This window comes from Pseudopipra pipra, chromosome 24 (genome assembly GCF_036250125.1).
Source record: "Pseudopipra pipra isolate bDixPip1 chromosome 24, bDixPip1.hap1, whole genome shotgun sequence".
Lineage (NCBI taxonomy): Eukaryota > Metazoa > Chordata > Aves > Passeriformes > Pipridae > Pseudopipra > Pseudopipra pipra.
This window is the reverse complement of record NC_087572.1, coordinates 1,726,987-1,746,712: the sequence shown is the minus strand read 5'-3', so window position 1 is coordinate 1,746,712 and position 19,726 is coordinate 1,726,987. Positions and strand designations below refer to the sequence as shown.

The 19,726-nt window shown below is 52.5% G+C and overlaps 1 protein-coding gene across 1 annotated transcript; it reads right to left on the bottom strand.

Annotated features, from left to right (window-relative positions):
- Positions 1-800: 800 nt before the first annotated feature.
- Positions 801-19,304, bottom strand: SMAP2 (small ArfGAP2). Its single transcript, XM_064635173.1, has 10 exons — positions 19,145-19,304; positions 8,297-8,430; positions 7,114-7,199; positions 5,973-6,051; positions 5,067-5,153; positions 4,512-4,590; positions 3,976-4,076; positions 3,470-3,635; positions 2,460-2,785; positions 801-1,903 (listed from the first exon to the last, which is right to left on the bottom strand). The coding sequence occupies exons 1-10, from the start codon at positions 19,245-19,247 to the stop codon at positions 1,778-1,780; spliced, it is 1,287 nt and encodes a 428-aa protein (XP_064491243.1). The 5' UTR covers positions 19,248-19,304; the 3' UTR covers positions 801-1,777.
- Positions 19,305-19,726: the final 422 nt, after the last annotated feature.

Below are 19,726 nucleotides of genomic sequence, written 5' to 3'. Positions count from 1 at the left end.
ACTCCCTTTTTTTGGCTGGAAAAAGCAGGTTTTGACTCGAGGAAAGAAATACCATCATGAACAAGCAGAGTATCATCAGCTGAAGGCCCCCACAAGGAGCTCTGAGCTCTCCCTGCAGCTGCACAGCCACCCACAAACCTTCCTGGCTGTGCTTCAGGTGACTCCCAAATCCCAGGCAGCCTTCCCTGAGGGTGGGGAGGGACTCTGGGACAAGGGCCTGGAGGGACAGGACACAGGGAATGGCTTCCCACTGCCAGAGGGCAGGGGCAGATGGGATATTGGGAAGGAATCCTTCCCTGGGAGGGTGTGAGGCCCTGGCACAGGTTGCCCAGAGAAGCTGTGGCTGCCCCATCCCTGGAAGTGTCCAAGGCCAGGTTGGAACAACCTGGGACAGTGGGAGGTGTCCCTGCCCATGGATTGGTGGGATTGGATGATCCTTCAGCTCCCTCCCAACCCAAATCCATTCTATTCCCTAATTTTATGATGGTTAACTTTTTGTGGAACCTTAAAATGCACCTTTTGGCTGAGCCTTGCTCAGGTTCTGTTGAAAAACGGGTGTAAAAGCTGAAAAATTCAATCCCCCCCCCCAAACTCTTCTATATAAAAGCATCCACTGACCTGATTGTGCCTGGCTGAGCCCAGTTCTTGGAGTGCTGGCAGCCCCTCAGCTCCTTGGCATTTGGGACACGGCCTTGGAATTTGGGCTGGAACACCCCAAAATCCCCACACCTGGAAGGAACAACTCACCCTGACCCCACCACCAAAACACCTGCTGGTTAAAAACCCACAGAGCCAAGGGGGAGATTTCACTGCAATGTTTTATTTGGGAATTTACATATCCACAGGAGAAAGCAGACCACAGTCTGACCTCTTGCTCAGGGCTGATGACTTTGAAGCAGTTTGTGTGTTCTACTGGAGATGAGGAAAGAAAACCTGCCTAAGATTCAAAATGTCCAAAAAGCGAGCCAGGAAAAGGGGACCAGGATTACACAGGAAAAACAACAACAACCAAAAAGAAAACAAAACAAAAAAAAATATGAAAAAAGTATAAATTAGGATGTCATAGTCATTTTTAAAAGTGTAAGAAAACTCGCAGTGGGCTCTGAGCCCCGGATAAGTTAACTCTCAGTTAAGATTGTTAAAAGTTTAAATACATCAAATGCCAACAATCAGACAGAAAAAGCCACTCTGAAGTGCAAGTTTCACATTCCATGGGCTTTGCCCCCACACCGGGCGAGAATCCTGCTGGCTCAGGGGGGGAGGGACGGGGGGGCTTCCCAAGGACTTTGGTTCCAATGAGGGGCAGAGAGCTGAGAACTCGCTCAAGGGAGGAGGTAGCAAGGCTTGCTTGCCCCTGGGCTCGGGGGAAATCCAGTTCCTCAGCACCAAACGAGGCTTCCCACCCCTCTAACTAACCCCAAACCTACTAACACTGGAGTCTGAAGTGACAAGGCCTGGCTTCAGCAGGCAGAACAAAGGAGAGATTCCTCAGTCCCACCTTTGCCCAGCAGGACATCAAGTGCTACCCAGAGGAGGTTTGTGCAAGGAGGGGGATCCCCCCTGACTGTGCATTGACTGTGCTGGGGACGGGGGAGCTCGTGGGCTGCTCACCGAGGAGGTGTCACCCTGTGTGACAGTGAGAAGGCAGAGATGGGGCTCTGGGGGGGTGGAAGGGTCCAGGGCTGGGCAGCCCCAAAAAGGAAAAAACCCTGAATGTCTCATGGAGAGCAGGTTTGAAGAACAGAACAGAAGGCAAAAATGGTCACAACGCGAGGGCTCATTTCCACATCGGGGAGCTGAGGGACTGATTGCTGCCCTGGGCTCCTCCTCCTCCCATGGACTGGCCATAGCCCATCATCCCATTGGCTCCATAGAAGTTCATCCCAGCCATCTGCTGGGTCACCTGCAGAGGGGAGAGGGGAGAGAAGGAGGTCAGGGAGGTGTCCAGGATCCAGCCCAAACTTGGGCTCCACAACACATTCCAGGCTGAAGCAGAAGTTCTTCTGAAGAGTTAAGGTGAGCAGCTCTGGGGCTCCCAGGCATGAGAGGAAATGGGATTGGGATCAGGCTGTGTCAGGGAAGCTTTAGGTTGGACATCAGGAGGAATTTCTTCCTGAAAGGGTTGTTAAGCATTGGAAGGGGCTGCCCAGGGAGGTTTGGAGTCCCCAGCCCTGGAGGTGTCAAAGGAATGACTGGACATGGCACTCAGTGCTCTGGGCTGGGGGACAAGGTGGGGATGGGGCACAGGATGGACTCCATGGGCTGGGAGGGCTTTTCCAACCTCAGTGACCCTGGGACTCCCCTCCCCACAAGCTGAGCTGTTGTCCCACAGATATTTGCTCTCCCCCAAGCACAACCCCCCGTGTGACCCCCCTCTCCCGCCACACCACCCCTGCCCACCCCAGGGAGCCTCCACGGCCCATCCCAGCTCCCTCCCTGCCCCAGCAGTGCCCCCTGACCTGGGCAATGTTCCACTGCAGCTGCTGGGTGGGCTGGACCCCGTAGACGGGCTGTGGCACCGCGGCCACCCCGGCCACGTACCCGCCCTGCTGGGCGCCCATGATGCCGTTGGGGACACCCAGCACGGCCGCCTGCACGCTGCCCACGTAGCCAGCAGGGATGGCCAGGGGGGCCACCATGCCCCCGGCCCCGGGCTGGGCCACCATGCCCACCGAGGGGGCCAGCAGACCCCCCATCAGGCTGCCGGACGGGGTCACGCCCGGAAAACTGGGATAGGCGGCGGCGGTGGGATACGGGATCTGAGCCGGGGCCATGAACATCGCTCCTGGGGACAGGCAGGGAGGGAGCAGGGAGGGAGTTCACTGACCTTCCAATCCCAACCCCTTCCCTTCCAATCCCAAGCCCTTCCAATCCCAAGCCCTTCCAGTCCCAAGCCCTTCCAGTCCCAAGCCCTTCCAGTCCCAAGCCCTTCCAGTCCCAAGCCCTTCCAGTCCCAACCCCTTCCAGTCCCAACCCCTTCCAGTCCCAACCCCTTCCAGTCCCAACCCCTTCCAGTCCCAGCCCCTTCCAATCCCAACCCCTTCCAGCCCCAACCCCGCACTCAGCTGCTCCTTGTGTTCCCAAGAGAGGGGAGAAGGGGCTCTGGAGAGGGATGTGCAGCGACAGGACAAAGGGAATGGCTTCCCACTGCCAGAGGGCAGGGTTGGATGGGAGACTGGGAAGGAATCCTTCCCTGGGAGGGTGGGGAGGCCCTGGCACAGGGTGCCCAGAGAAGCTGTGGCTGCCCCATCCCTGGAAGTGTCCAAGGCCAGCTTGGAGCAACCTGGGCTAGTGGAAGGTGTCCCTGCCCATGGCAGGGGTGGGACTGGACGAGCTTTAAGGTCCCTTCCCGTGCAAACCATTGTGGGATTCTCAAGGACCACCCACATTCCCACATCCCTGTCAGCTGCCAGGACACCCCACCCACCCCAACCCAGTGCTGTCCACGAGCAGCTCGGCCCTGAGGTACCTTGGGCAGGCAGCTGGGGGGTCTGGGAGCCATACAGGGACAGGATGGAATCCTTGGAGAGCTGCTTCTTCCCCACCTCCTCCCCTTTGGCTCCGGGCTCAGGGAAGAGGTTCAGGTTTTCGGGAACAGAACCGGCGCTCCCAGAGGTCGGCATCGAGCCAAGGACCTGAGACAGGGACAGGGATTAGGGGAGGAGGTGCCCCCAGCCCCAGGGAGGGCACCAGGGATCGGCCCCTCAGCCCTGCTCTGTGCAGGGACACGTGGCAGGACAAGGGCTCACGTCAAAGAGGGCAAATTTAGCTGAAGGAGGGTATTTTAGGAATGAATTCCCAGCCCTGGAAGCGCTCAAGGCCAGGTCGAACAGGGTTTGGAGCAACCTGGTCTAGTGGAAGCTGTCCCTGCTCACTGCAAGGATAAGATAACCTTTAGGGGCCCTTCCCCCCCAGATTATCCCGTGGTTCCATGACCCAACCAGGCCTTGCTGAGCACCAGCATTCCCTGCTCACCCTCCTGGAGTCTGAGCTTGATCCCACTGATGCAAAGAGGTCCAGGTCCTTCTCCAGGCTGCTGGGCCTGCCGTTGGTGACAGGGGCTGTCACGGGAGCATCTGGGAGAGACAGAGCTGTGCTGGCTGTCCCCACACGGGCTGGGGGACACCTCCTTCCCCCCCCTGCCAAGGTGCCACCCCACCCCACTGCCAGCACCTCCCTCATCCTTCTGGGCCACGGGAGGAGCTGGAGCAGGACTCAGAAAGTGTCCTATGTGAGCTGTTAACCCCAGAGCTGCAGTGTGTGCTGACCACAGAGCTGCTCCTGCAACACTCCAGGCACAAAACTGCTCCAGCATAAAGGAAAACACCAGGAAAAATGCTCCTGGCTGCAGCACTGAGGGCTGTGCTTGAGCTGCACTGGAGCAGTTCAAGCAGAACACTCCAGTCTTCCTATTGTTCACAGGGAAAATCACCACTAAAAGCTCATCAAATTCACCAGATGGGTTTATGAAGTCACTCAAAACAGGGCAAAAGGGCTGGAAAGGCTCTTACCAAGTCCCAGCAAGTCCATTACTGGCTCAGATTTAGGAGAACTTTTTCTAGACTGCTGCATTTCTTCTTTCTTTTGAGGCTGGAGGGAGGGAAAGAACACCACAAGTCTTGCTCAGATTTGGGGTTTACTCTGGAGTGTCTGAGGCTTTAATGAGATTAACCCTTAAAATCCTTTTTGGATGTAAGTGAAAGAAGTGGAAAATGAAAGTGGAATTCTCTTTGCTCTACCAAAAAGAATTTCAGAGCAAATGTTACTGAGCTGTTCTATTGCCCCAACAGGTTGGAGCCCCCTGTCAAATCCAAACAGGCTCTTAAACTAGGGAAAAGGAGCTGCTCAGGCTGGAAAACTGAGCAGGGAAGAGCTGGATTCCAATCTGCTCTGCAGTGCAAGGCAGAGAGCATCTGCTTAATATCTGGGTGAGCAGAGGAAAACAAGCTCCCACCAGCAGAGTGACTCAAAGCACCCACTGCTATGACTGAGGGCAGAAAAAATGCTCCCAGAGCAGGCTGGAGGTGCCTCCACCACTGATCCACCCCCATCCCCTCTGCTCTTACCATTTTCACCTTCTCAAAGATGATGGGTTCCAGTTTTCTTTCCGAGAGGGGCTCGTTGCTCCTTTTCCATTTGTCATCCTTTTCTTTCTGTCAGGGAGAACACACTGGGGTGAGGGGGCAGAGCTCAGCATCACACCAGGAGGAAGTTCACACATGATGCTGTCACTGACCTGAAAACCCTCAGATGCAGCTAAAGGGCTGCATTTGAGCTCCAGATTTTTTTTATCTGTCCTGCTCTGAGCAAGGAACTGGATAAGATCCCTCAAAGATCTCCTCCAAATTAAATTCTCCCTCCCTGACTGGCTGCAACCAGCCCTGGAGGAGGGATTAGTCACTGATCCAGGAATTATTTAAACTGGTTTTTCATAACAAAACTGACCATCACACCAAGGCAAAGTTCATACATGATGCTGGTACTGATCTGAAAACCCTCAGATTTTAGGCCCAGATTTGTCCTGCTCTGAGCAAGGAACTGGATAAGACTCCTCAAAGATACCCAATTTAAATTTTCTCTCCCTGACTGGCTGCAACCAGCCCTGGAGGAGGGATTAGTCACTGATCCAGGAATTATTTAAACTGGTTTTTTATAACTGACCATCACACCAGGACAAAGTTCATACATGATGCTGGTACTGAAATGAAAACCTGATCTGATTTGATCAGGTACCTAAAATCTGATCTGGTTTTAGGCACGGATTTAGTTGTCCTGCTCTGAGCAAGGAACTGGACAAAGACCCCTCAAAGATCTCCTCCAATTTAAATTCTCCCTCCCTGACTGGCTGCCACCAGCCCTGGAGGAGGGATTAGTCACTGCTCCAGGAAACACTGGAGCTGGATTTTCACCCAGGCACTCCCAGGACAGACTGACATCCACCCCTGCAGGCTCAGGAGTGCCCAGAGACTGACCCTGAATGCACTGATGTCGATGCTCCTGTCCATGTATTTCTTCTTCTCGTATTTATCCCGGATGAAGCTCTCCACGGCTCTTCAGCAGCTCGTTAAGGACAAAGGAGTCCAAAATAGAAGCCTTACGTGGTATTATTTGACAAGTAGGTACAAGGTACAGGCTGTAACTAAACTAATGACTGTTTAAAGAGCATTTCCAGCAGTAACTTTCTTAAAATAATTTAGTGCTGGATCCAAACCCCCCCTTTAGCTGCTCGATTTTTTGCCCTTGGGTTATTCCAAGCATGACAGTGCTATAAAAGGTGCATTAAATCAGGGCTTAGATTCTCAGAGTGTTTTCTTCACTGTTTTAGACTCACTCCTTGTCATCAGCACAGATTACAGTGGCCAGCACTGGATCCTGCACATAAAAAAGCACCTCAGGCACCAGCTTAAGACACAAAAAATGAGGGTGGAGAGGTGCTCCTGTGGGGTTTTTTTGGGCTCATGTCACTGTCCCCCTGTTCACTCAGCAACCAGAAACCCTCCTGGAAGGTCAAAGCTACAGCTCTTAAGTTTTCAGGAGCATTAAACCTTTTTATCATGGAATCATGGAATGGTTTGGGTTGGAAGGGACCTTAAGGATCACCTAATTCCAACCCCTGCCACGGGCAGGGACACCTTCCACTAGCCCAGGTTGCTCCAAGCTGGCCTTGGACACTTCCAGGGATGGGGCAGCCACAGCTTCTCTGGGAAATCCATTCCTCACAGGGAAGAACTTCTCCCTAATATCCCATCCAACCCTGCCCTCTGGCAGTGGGAAGCCATTCCCTGTGCCCTTGGAAACAGTCCCTCCCCACCTTTCCTGCAGCTCCCTCAGGCACTGAAGGCCACAGTGAGGTCTGCAGTGAGCTTTGGGAACACTCAGCCCTTTGGAAAGCCCCACCCTCCCACTTCCCACAGCTCCCAGGTGTGGAACAGCTCCCTGGGGTGACACTGGTGGCCCAGTTCTCCTCCCCCAGAGCTCAGCACCAATCCTCAATCCCTCCCCCCCCCCCTCAGGCTCGGGGGGAGCTCAGGGGAGTCAAAACTCCTGCTCAGCTCCTGCCAGGGGTGCAGCTCCAAAGCTCTGGCTCCCTGTTTTCCCCTGGAGAAAGGATGCTGGTCTGTCTGAGGTCTCCTGAAGTTCTCGGGCAGGAAGGCTTCGTAGAGCCGGTTTGCTTTGCCATTTCCCATCTCCTGCACACACTGGAAAAAAAATCCAGAGAGCCCTTGAACTGGTGCATTCCCAGACATCAAAGCTCTCCCAAGTGCAGCCCTGAGGATTCCAGGCAGGGGTGGATTTCTGAGCCCTGTCTGGACCCAAAATCACTCTTCACCTGCCAAGGGAATCCTGGTGCAGCTGCTACCCCCAATCCCTCCAGCACTCCCACTTTTCCTCCTGGACCCAGATTCTCCTCCTCCTCCAGCCCCTTTTCCCCCAATCCCTCCAGAATTCCCACTTTTCCAGGACCCAGATTCTCCTCCTCCTCCAGTCCCTTTTCCCTCAATCTCTCCAGCATTCCCACTTTTCCTCCTGGATCCAGATTCTCCTCCTCCTCCAGCCCCTTTTCCCCCAATCCCTCCAGCATTCCCACTTTTCCTCCTGGATCCAGATTCTCCTCCTCCTCCAGTCCCTTTTCCCCCAATCCCTCCAGCATTCCCACTTTTCATCCTGGACCCAGATTCTCCTCCTCCTCCAGCCCCTTTTCCCCCAATCCCTCCATCATTCCCACTTTTCATCCTGGACCCAGATCCTCCTCCTCCTCCAGCCCCTTTTCCCCCAATCCCTCCAGAATTCCCACTTTTCCTCCTGGATCCAGATTCTCCTCCTCCTCCAGCCCCTTTTCCCTCAATCCCTCCAGCATTCCCACTTTTCCTCCTGGATCCAGATTCTCCTCCTCCTCCAGTCCCTTTTCCCCCAATCCCTCCAGAATTCCCACTTTTCCTCACCCAGTGCCTCCTGTACAATTACTCCTAAGCACCATGGCCCAATATTTAGTCAGAGACAAGACAAATATCACATTAGCAGCCCCAAGTCCCTCTGGAAATCCAGGATTTGGCTCCTGGAAACCTCAGGGAGAGGAGGAGGGCAGCAGCTCCAGGCAGCAGCAGCCTTTGGCAGTTCAACAAACAGCACTTGCAGCTCATTTGTCTTTACCCTCTGAAATGATGACATTTTCCCATCCCAACACCATCTTCCCGCTGCTCTTCCCACATTTTTGGGCTACTCAGGCTCTGGCTACTCCCAAATTTATGGAGCCCCCCCTAGCAAACCCTGTATTTATTCATTCCACCCTCATTACCTGGATCTGCTCCTGTGTCCACTGGTCGAGGTTGACGGATTTGACCCTGGAGATGTGAACTCCCAGGTTCCTGTGGATCCCAGCACAGCGGATGCAGATGAACACCCCGATGTTCCAGGAGGCCCATCGTGGCCCTGCAAAGAGACACGAGGGTTTCACCCCAGCTCCACCCCTGTGGTCGCCTCGAGCAGCTCAGAAACTACCAAGTGAACTGGGACTGAGGTGTCTGCGTTCTCCTCCACGTCAGAAATCGGAATTAGGCACCACCAGGGTGTTTAAATCATTGTATTTGGAGGGTTTCTTGCCTCCCTCTTCCATCCACGCAAAACAAGCAGTTCTTAGAGGAAGAGGGAAGAAAACACCCACAACCCCCAGAGCTCTGCTTAGCCAGAAGTAGCAGCCATGTCAACTCAAGTTTGTGCTCCTGCTTGTTTTCCTTCTTTCTCAGGTAACCTCCCTGCAGTGCAATCAGCTCCAGAACGTTCCCTTGCTGCTGTAGGAACAGCAGCAAAAATTCCTCAGCGTGGGAATTGCACCCCCAGCCTCAGGCAGGAGGGCCCAGCCCAGCCAGGAGAGCAGCACCAAGCCCAGGATTTGGCCCCAAAAAAACGTGGAGCCCCAGGTTGCAATCCCAGCACACGAGACACTTGGTCAGTTCACTCCACAGTTTCCACAGCTCCCAGGTGGGAATTCCACCCTGATCCCAGGTTGGCATGCAGCTGGGGCAGGCAGGAGAGCTCCAGGGTGTGGGGACATCATGCCAGGGATAAAAAAAAACACCACAAGGGAAAGATTATCAACAAGCTTAGATTTGCAACCCCCCTGCACCCAGGAAACCCAGCAGGGCATCACCCAGGGGTGGGCAGAGTCCACAGGTCCTCCCACCCCTCCCAGCCCCTCTCCCAGCCCTCAGTCCTGCTTTAAAACTCATTTTAAAAAAAAAAAAAACTAACCTCCCTGGCTGGAGTTTGCAGCCAGCCCCAGGTGGGGTGTCCAGCCCTCACCACCTGCACAGGGAAGGGGCCAAAGCCTGAATGAGGGACCTGAAAGCCTCCAACCCACTGTGCCAGCCCCTTTTTCCAGGCATTGCTGCAGAGGAAGAGTTATCCTGCTAAAATAGCAAAGCCTAAAGCTAATGAGAGTGAGGTGGGAGGGGGAAGAGGGGGGAAAGTGTAATTTCAAAGCCCTAAAAAAGCAGTGCTGTGTTTGAGGCTCTGGATGTGCTGGGAACGGTTTCATTCCTATTTCTGGGGAAAGTCTGGAGCATCCTGAGGGCTTTGGGGCTGTTAATGCAAACCCTTTCCAGGATAACCTCTAACTTACCTCCAGTACCTGTTCCAGGGAACTCATGATTTTTAAAAAAAAGCTTTTATTAAGTCTTTTGGCCTTTCCTGCCATCACTGGCTGCTTTTTCCCTCAAGAGTGGCCCTTGAGAACGATATTAATTTAACAGAGCTGATGAATTCAGTTCCCAGTTTAGGAACAGCTCTTGGTGAAGACCTGATTAAAAGCACACCCTTGTTCATTTATTATACCCACCAGAACCTGGGATTGACTCCATCACAGCAGAATCCATAAGTTTAAAAAGCAAGGACCTGGAATAACAGCCTGGCTCAGGGTCAGCCAGGATCCCTCCCTGGGTTCCCCCAGGGAATTCTCTCCCAGCCACCCCATAACGTGAGACTGCAGGCAGGATTAAGCCTGAGAGTCAAGGTTAGATTTAAACTCTGGATATATTTAGCCTTTATAGGACTAAAAGGATTAATAGGCAGATACTCCAGCGGGGCTGGAGTAATCAGCTCACTGTTGTCACATGGAGCCACCACAACCTGCCACCACCAACATGACTCAGGGGTGCAAAGTGTCACTTCAGTGGCACTTCAGGGGCTGGGACAGCAAGGACTGAGTGCAGGACTAACAGCTGCACTGCTAAATCCCAGCTCTGGGTGACCCCAGCATGGAGAAGCCTCGTTCTGCCAGGGAATATTTAAAAAAAAAAATTAATACACAGGCTTTCAAAAATCCTTCCAGCAGGTGGTTGGGCTGTATAAATACATTATTGGGTTGTATAAATACATTATACAACAGGGGGGAGCTCCTCGCTGCTGATATTCTGGGTGTCCTTGCTGAGCCAGGAGGTGCTACAAGAAAGGCTTCAAATCTGTGGATCTGCCACTAAAATATCCCCCCGGGCTCAGACTGGGCTGGGTAGGGCTCTGGGGAAATTTCCCCAGGGTTCCACATCTGGTTTCAAGGTGACAGACCTGAAAAAAAAATCCCCAGGTGGTATTTGCAGATGGGAGTTCCATCACATGCTGCAGCATTTGACTCCCCAAAAAATGAAACTGTGCAGAAAATCCAGTGACTGAGGGGGGGGGGAAACACCCTGGTTGGAGCAGAGGGCAAAGTTTTTCAGAGAAAAATGGGGTTTTATCAGTAAATAAGGACAGAGCAGCGTTAATCAGCGTTGCTGGAGCTGCCCTGGGGCATTATCACCCCTTGCAGCCTTTGGGCACACCCTGACACTCACAGGGAATCATGGATTTATCTCCAGGGGGTTTGAAAACAGTTAAACCACTAGAAAGAACCATTAAAGAAGTTGTTCCTCCCGTGAATTAACTCTGGTTAATGTTATAAAAACAGTCCCCTCCAGGCTGAGCATCCTTGGAGCCACCAGAGCTGGAGGGTGAGATGGAAACTCCCTTCCCACATGGAAACTCCCTTCCCACATGGAAAACTGGGAGTTTGCCCCAGTGACAACCAGGATCAGCCACTCCTGGTGCTGTGTTTCAGCATTAGGGCTGATTTTAACACCCATGGAAAAGGAAGGCTCTGGCACCAACCCTGTCCTGCTGTGTTGTCCCTGTGCCTCAGCTCACACCTGCACAAATCCCTCCTGGATCCAACAACCCCACACTTGTGAGCGAGAATCCAAGGAGATTCCAGAGCCCAGCTATGCCCTCAGCCCTGGCACCACACTTAGCTCAGACCAGACCACCCTGGGGACGTTCCCAGCCTGGCAGTGCCTGCAGGAGGATCACCAGCTCCAAAAGCATCCCCTGCTCAGCCAGCCCTGACTTTACAAAGCTGCACTGAACACTTGAGTGGATTCCTGAGGGAGGATGCACCAGCCAGAGGCTCAGCTGCCCAGCCAGGGCTCCAGGAGACACTTCCACAGCCTGTTTTACATCCCAGCCTGTCAAAATAAACACCACATACCAAGCTGGTCACACCAGCCCCCATCTAAGCCACAAGTCATCAATGCTGCAAGGGCTGCTGAGTGCTCTGAATTACTGAAAAGGCTCCCAGTCCCCTCCAAAACCCCAGCACAGCCTGAGGAGTCCACTTCAAGTGAGTCACTCGCTCTGAGTTCACCCCCCTGAGTGGTTTTAAATGAGAAATCCCGAGGGGATTCACTCCTCACCCTTTATTCAGGCCCCAGATTTTGGCTGAAGCTCCCCCTGCAACTCTTCTGCAGCAATAACCCTCCAGAAGGCATTTAAAAATAAAACAGGAGTTGGCTGCAAAAGCCACTGCTCTTTTGAGAAGGAGGGTCAGGAAAAAAATAGCTGCTTTCATGGGCAGGGAGGAGGGAACATCACTGCTCAGAGCCTGAGGAAATATTCCCAGTGCAAACAATCCCTGCCTGGGAGCATCCAGGGAAACATTCCCGTGGATCCCACTAACATGGGTGGGGATACAGCATCATCCAGCCACCCCTGGAGCAGCCCCAGGGAGAGGAAGGAGCGGGACAATCCCTGGGAGGGGACTGTTCCAGCCTCCCTCACGCTGGGCCGGGGAGGTTCCTGACCCAGCCCGAGCTGGGAAGTCCCAATTTTCCAAATCCAAATGAGGAACCAGCCAAGGATCCAGGAGCTTCCTCTGCCTCGTGGTTTCCTTGCTCTAGGAGGTTGCTTAAGGACTTGGTGACACTGTGACAAAACAACTTGCAAAACAACTTCCTCTGCCCTTCTCTGGAAGGTCTGTTGTGCAGCTCAGTGCTCCAGAGCCTGGGGGAACAAGGGAAACCCTAAAAAAATCCCAAAAGCTCAAAATTCTGCTGTGGCACAGGATTTTCTGGGGTGGAAGGGACCCTTGAGGCTCATCAAGGCCCAGCTCTGCCAGGGATGGCTCATGCAGGGATCAAAGCCTTGGTGTTCACCAGCACCAGCCTCTGACCAGGGGGGTTCAGTCATTAACACAGATTAATTGCAAATATACATAGGAAAAAATACATAGAAAAAAAATATATATAGGAGAAAAAATATATATAGGAGAAAAAATATATATAGGAGAAAAAATATATATAGGAGAAAAAATATATATAGGAAAAAAATATATATAGGAAAAAATATATATAGGAAAAAATATATATAGGAAAAAATATATATAGGAAAAATATATATATAGGAAAAATATATATAGGAAAAATATATATATAGGAAAAATATATATATAGGAAAAAATATATATAGGAAAAATATATATATAGGAAAAATATATATATAGGAAAAATATATATAGGAAAAAATATATATAGGGAAAAATATATATAGGGAAAATATATATATAGGGAAAATATATATATAGGGAAAATATATATATAGGGAAAATATATATATAGGGAAAATATATATATAGAAAAATATATATAGGGAAAATATATATAGGAGAAAAAATATATATAGGAGAAAAATATATATAGAAAAAATATATATATAGGGAAAAATATATAAGAAAAAGTGTTTATAGGAAAAAATATATATAGGAAAAATATATAGGAAAAATGCATAAAGGAAAAAATGCATATAGGAAAAATATATATAGGAAAAATATATCTATAGGAAAATATAAATAGGAAAAAAATATATAAGAAAAATATATATAGGAAAAATATATATAGGGAAAAATGTATATAGGAAAAAATGTATATAGGAAAAAATGTATATAGGAAAAAATGTATATAGGAAAAAATGTATATAGGAAAAAATATACATAGGAAAAAATATATATAGGAAAAAAAAAATATATATTAACCACCATTTGCAGGAAGAGCTAGAAGCAACTACAAGGTTGAGAATATTCCCTCCAACAGCTTCCAGCTCTGCCTTAAACATCTTTTTGGTCTATTGGCAACCAGGACACTCTTCCCCAAACCCATGGGGTACCTCACTGGCCAAGTCCCACCAAGCTGCTTCTGGCTGTTTCCTCTCAGAACAGGCTTGAAATCTTCCAAAAACACCCAACATTTGAGGGCTTTGGAGGCAGCATTTCAGTGCAGGGCTTATCTCTGGTGCCATCCCTGAGCTGTGGTGAGAGCAGCAGAGGAGGGAGGTGGAGGAGAGGAGAAAAGATGCTGTGAACAGCAGGGTGGGGCCTTCCTGCTGCTGCAGAAAGGGAGGTTTGCACTTGAGCCAATCAACCAGGAAAGGGAACAGTTTTGAGCAATCCAGGCAAGGGGACTGGGTGACATCACCAATATTGATGATGACACAGCCTGAAAATATATTTATAAATCAATCCATGTCCTTCCTGTACCATTTGTAACCAAAACCACCCACCAGCCAATCCTGGAAGCTGCAGGTTTCAAGGGGGCCTGAATTCCCATGAATTACAAAAAAAAATTCAGGTGGTGGGTAAACACCAGCCCTGTGTCCAAAAGCACCTGTGAACAGCAGCAGGATGGGAGCTCTCCCATCACTGCACTGAGTTAAATTTTGCTGCCATTTAATCCCTTCCAAGATGTTTTTTCAATTCATCACTTCACCTTAAAAATACTTAGACCCTGTTTTCCAATTTCCTTCGAGTTGTGGAGCTTTCAGAAGCTGTTAAGTCCTTAAAATACCTCCTAAAAGAGGAAGGAGTGGCAGGTCCTGGGTCACTTTTTGTTTCATTGATAATCTGGATAATCTCTTCAATATCTGGAGCTGAACATGAACTGCTTTTCACTCTCTCTTGACATTCCTGAGGAAAGGGCACAACCTGGCCAGCAAGGAGTGGCAAAAACAGAGGTAAAGAATTCCTTAAAGCACTGAATGTCCAGTCCCAGCACAGGTAAGTCCAGCTCCACACTCAGTTCCTCTTCAGAGCTGCAGTCCTGGATTTCCTGGGACACATGGAATGATCACTACTGGGGATCAACCAAGAGGAGAACCAAAGATTTTCCTGGTTTGAAAAGCTCCCTGCATTCTGGGGGCTGAGCTCCCTTTGCACTGCAGAGCCTGGCACGGGAGCTGTGGGATTCCTTATGTAACTCCCCGCAGTTACTATAGGAACAAACTTCCCCTAAAGTTGCAGCCTGGCATTTTTGGAGCCTTGATTTCCACCCTGTGCCACCCTGCAGTGCCCAGGTGGGTGAGGACAGAGCCAGGAGACCAGGGCCAGGTGCCTGTGCCAGGGGGGATTATCCCTGTCACCTATTCCTGGCAGCTGTGGGGACACAAATCCACGTGTGACTCACAGCTCTGCGGGGCTGTTCTTAAAGGGGATCTTCCCACAGCTCTCCCCAGCACACACTAATTCCACAAGAAACCCCCCCTGGTGCTTTTTGCCTTGCTGGAATGGTGAGTTACAACCTCAACACTAATTCCACAAGAAACCCCCCCTGGTGCTTTTTGCCTTGCTGGAATGGTGAGTTACAACTCCAACACTATTTCCACAAAAAACCCCCCCTGGTGCTTTTTGCCTTGCTGGAATGGTGAGTTACAGCTTCAGGGGGGTGTTTGTAGGGTCGGGGTGGACAGAGGTGTGATCCCTCCCGGAGCCTCACGCTCGGAATCACTGCTCAGATGGAGCTCACCAAAGGCTAAAGTCCATTTCTGAACATTTGCACTCAACCCAACTGAAATCAATACCTTTTTTTACACCCCAGACTCTCCTTTGAGACCTGCCTTTGGAAGAGCAGGACAGCTCCAAAGCAGAATCCTGGAGGATCCCCCAGAAGGCCGGGGCTGCAGCTCAGGACTGAAATGAGTGTACAAGCCCACGTGCATCCCTCTGGCAGCTCCCCTTACATAAGGCTGAGCCTTCCCCTCACACAAGATTCCCTGAGCCAAGCTGAGCAGTTTTAGTGCCACCACTGTGGTTTTTGGAGCCCGTTGCAGGCACAGCCTGCACTGCTCCCAGAACCATCCTCCCCCCTCACATGCAGCTGTTCCACAGCTATTTAAAAAGTTACTCCTTGAACTGCTTTGACTGAAAAGGAAATTCAGCTGCGACTCAAGAGGCTGCTGAGGGAGGAGCTGAGTCACACAGATTTTTGGTGAAAACATGGTTTATATTAATATTACTTTGGCTGGACTAAGCCAACTCCCCCCCCAAAATAATTTCCTCATTCCACTGGAAGTCATCCTTCCTTAACCACCTATTTAGCCACAAGCTCTGCATCCTGCTTTTCCTCCTTCCCATCCCCACATTTAACCACCTCTGGCCAGGGATTTTCACAGCTCTACCTGGTTTTTTTTGGCCAAGACTAAAGAATTAAATCAGGGTTTGGGTTGTGCTCAGCGACAGTTTTCCCATCTAACCGAGTTAGAAGGGGTGGATTTTGGCACAGAACCCCCAGGTCTCACAAGGCAAGGGATGAAGGGAAGAGTCAGACAAACCAGGAGGAGCACAGGGCAACCTTAACCGCTGGCCACACACAGAAATCCTCGTGGTGCTCCCTGGGGAGGGACCTGCAGCTCCGACGTCCACAACGGGATCCAAGGAGCCTGTGGGCTGGATGGGACTGGAGAGCAGAGGGGGAGAGAGTTGGGGAGAAGGAGAGAATCAAACAGAATTAGCTGTAGGGTTCAGCAGGCCAGCTGGAGAGTCAGAAATGCAGCAGAATCCAGTTAGTGCCACTCAACACAGGCATCCTGTGATCCCTGCAGGACATCGGATGCTCCCAGCTCAAGGTCACGTCCCCATCTCCTCTGCCCCCTCAGCCTCCAGGGCTCAGCAGTGAATCTGCTCCCAGATGCTCCACACAGGCTGCTCAACAGCCCTGTTATCTCCAGGACACACACATGGAACCACAGCAGCAACAAGAGTGTCCTGGGAAGGGCCCTTTCCATGGGAAAGGCTCTGGGAGGAGAGATCCCACGTGGGGGAGCAGCAGCTGTTCCTTCAAGGGGTTTGGTTCAAGTGGGTCAAACAGCAAAGGCCTTCAGCAGGAGGGTTATGACAACTCAGCTCCCCCTGCTCTGCTCTGGCACAGGGGGAACTCCCCCCTGTGCACCCACTCCTGCTCAGCCCCCCCAGTCCCCCCGGGCAGGAGGTTTGCAAAGAAAAGAGGAAGCAGCAGCAGAGAGATCTCACCCCACTTCCTCCCAAACAAGCAGCACTGCAGGGTTTGTTGCTGCAGAAGCAAAAACACCCTGAGATTTCCCAGAATGGGCTGGGAGGGACCTTAAAGCTCATCCAGTGCCACCCCCTGCCATGGGCAGGGACACCTTCCACCAGCCCAGGTTGCTCCAACCTGGCCTGGAACACTTCAGTCACCCGTGCAGATGAGCAGCTTTGCTTCCAGGTATCCCTGGAAGTGCTGAGAGGGACCATCTGGAGCCAGCAAATCCCACGTGGCCTCCCCCCAGCACAGCTTTCCTTACTGAGAAAGGAAATTTCAGAAATTTAGATCAAATAAAGGGTTCTGTTCGCCCTGCACAGGCTCACCTGGGGCTCATTCCCATGTCCAAAGGGGAACCTTGCCACTATTCCAGGAGGAACATCAGGCCTTTCTTGCCATCATTGCTCCTCAGAGCGTCCCTGGGAGAGCACCACACTCACCACAACCCCCCAAACTGCCCCAAAAGATGCCCTGAGTGGCAGGAACTGCCCAGAGCTGTTGGCAGAGACACCTCCCGTGGCCACACCCCCCCTCCAGGAGGGGATTTCCCACCTCCAGGAATCTCATTAGTGCAGTGGCTAATTGTGGGATCGGATAACTCAGTGGATAATTATTGGATCAGATAACTCAGGACAACCCCAGGACTGATGCAATCCCTCTTCCCAGCCAGGAGCTGCTTCCAGCTTTGGTGGCAGGGCTGAACCCCTGAACCTTGACTTAATTACAATAATAACGACAATTAACTGGCATTCTGCACTTCCAGGATGTCCCAGGAGCGGGAGCAGCTCCACCATCACATCCCCCCTGGAGCTGGGGGGTGGGAATTTGTCCCCCTTTTGGGGCTGTTGCTGTCTCGTGCCCCCCAACACAAGATAAAGCAGCTATTTTTGCCCTCAGTGCTGGCTCGAGGTGCCAAGAGATAAAGGGCTGGCACGTGAGGGGAACATCTGCCCTCTGCCAACCCAGGTGTGGAGCAGGAAACCCATCTCTGAGATAAAACAGGTTCTTGGGGTGAGGTTACTGCGGGTTTGGGGTTTTTAAGAGCAGGGTTGAAAACAAACCCCAGCATTATAATTTTTCCCTGTTGCTCAGAGGTGCTCTGCAGTTTTTAGGGGTCACACTGAGGTGACCAAGTCTGTTTACAGATGGATTTAAAGGCAGTCCCTCCTCCAAGTTCATTTCCAGCAGCTCTTGGGAAAAAAAGGCTCAAGTCCATATCTCCAAGTGATTAAAATGGCTCATTAAAACAGGATTTTAGGCAACCTCAACTCTTTTGCTACAGGAAAACAAGCATTTCCCAGCAGTAAGTGCAGAACAGAATGTGCATCACCAGGGGACAAGTAAATAGTTTCATTCCTTTGTTTTGTCTCCTGGAATTCAAACAGTTAGATACCAGTTCCTCTCTTACCCCCTCCCACTCCTTTCTCAGACAGGTCAGGATCACAACAGGCCTTGAAATCACAGAGACACGGGATGGTTTGGGCTGGGAGGGATCTTAAAGCTCATCCAGTTCCTCCCCCAGGGCAGGGACACTTTCCACTGTCCCAAGTTGCTCCAACCTGGCCTTGGACACTTCCAGGGCTGGGGCAGCCACAGCTTCTCTGGGCAACCTGTGCCAGGGCCTCCCCACCCTCCCAGGGGAGAATCCAGTGGAAAAGGAAGCAGAGGACAAACCCTTGGCATTCCTGCAGTGGTCCAGCATTCCAGGGTGATGCCACAACTCCTCTTTCCTCACCCAGTGTCCCTTCGAACCCCTGTGGGGTCAGGACCAGCCCCGGGTGACAGGATGTGACTCCCCAGCTGGAATTCCCTCCCCAGTTACACAACAGCGGCTTTCCAGGTCTCTCTCCACCCCGAGGAGAGGCCCCCACATCCCGGGAGCCGCGGAATTCCCACGGGGAGCTCCCGGGCTGTTCCCTCCCCACTCCCACCCCGAGCTCGGGGCACCGGCGGGTTCCAGAGGCACTGGGAGCCGCTTCCAGAGGCACATCCCGCTGGGACCCACAGCGAGCCCGACCCCGCTGCGGCCGAACCTGCCCCCATTCGGGTGTTTTTTAACCCCAAACCACCGCACTCTTCCCCCCAAAACCAGCGTGTTCTTTCCCAAAAAACACCAGTCTTTCCCCCCCCAAAACCAGCGTGTTCTTCCCCCAAAACCACAGGGGTCCTACCCCCAAAACCAGCGTGTTCTTTCCCCAAAAAACACCAGTCTTTCCCCCAAAACCAGCGTGTTCTTTCCCCAAAACCACCGTGCTCCCCCCAAACCCCACCGCCCCGGTCCAGCCGCTCCCCCCCCCCCCCAAACCACCCCCAAACCGCCGGGGCAGCACCGTTGTGACCGCACCGGCCCAGCGGGGTCGGGCTCGAGCTCGGGGCCCTCGCCGGGGGTGTCCCCGAGGAGACACCGGAGAAGCCCCGAGAAGCGACCGCGGCGGGGGTGGGGGGGCACCCAGGGGGGTGACACCGGGGGGGGGGGGGGGGTGACACCGGGGGCGGTGCCAGCGCTCGCCCCGCGCTACCTTTGGCCTGGCAGTCGGCGCAGAACTTGTTCTCGTCCTCGGCCAGCAGCCCGGCCAGCACCGCCTGGTACCGCTCCACGTCCCGCACCGACTTGCCCGTCATGGCGGGGCCGGCGCTGCCGCCCGCGGGTCACGGCCGGCGCCGCCGCTTCCGGCTTCCGCCCGGGGGCGGAGCTTCGCCGCGGGGAGGAGCCAATCGCCGCCCGCGCCCCCGAGGCACCGCCCCCACCGCGCGCGCCGCCGGCCCGCCCGCCGGGGATTGGTTGGCGGCGCGACCGCGGGAGCCAATGGGAGAGGGCGAGGGGCGGGGCCACGGAGGGATGAATGGGCAGGTCACGTGTGAGGGGAATTTGGGGGGGGTTGTGGGGAATGGGGAGAATTTGGGGTGAATGGGGGGAATTTGGGAGGAATGGGGAGAATTTGGGGGGTTTAGGGAATGGGGGGAATTTGGAGGGAATGGGAGGAATTTGGGGGGAATGGGGGGAATTTGGGGGGTTTGGGGAATGGGGGGGATTTGGGGAGGTTGTGGGGAATTTTGGGAATTTGTGGGGAATGGGGAGAACTTGGGGGGAATGGAAGGAA

Excerpts from the sequence above, each read along its gene's own strand:
- SMAP2 (XM_064635173.1), bottom strand. The coding sequence starts at position 19,247 with ATGACGGGCAAGTCGGTGCGGGACGTGGAGCGGTACCAGGCGGTGCTG. Across the intron at positions 6,052-7,113 it reads AGGAGACCTCAGACAGACCA|AGCCGTGGAGAGCTTCATCC; the intron begins GCATCCTTTCTC and ends GAGCTGCTGAAG. Across the intron at positions 5,154-5,972 it reads TCGACATCAGTGCATTCAGG|AAAGAAAAGGATGACAAATG; the intron begins GTCAGTCTCTGG and ends TCTCCCTGACAG.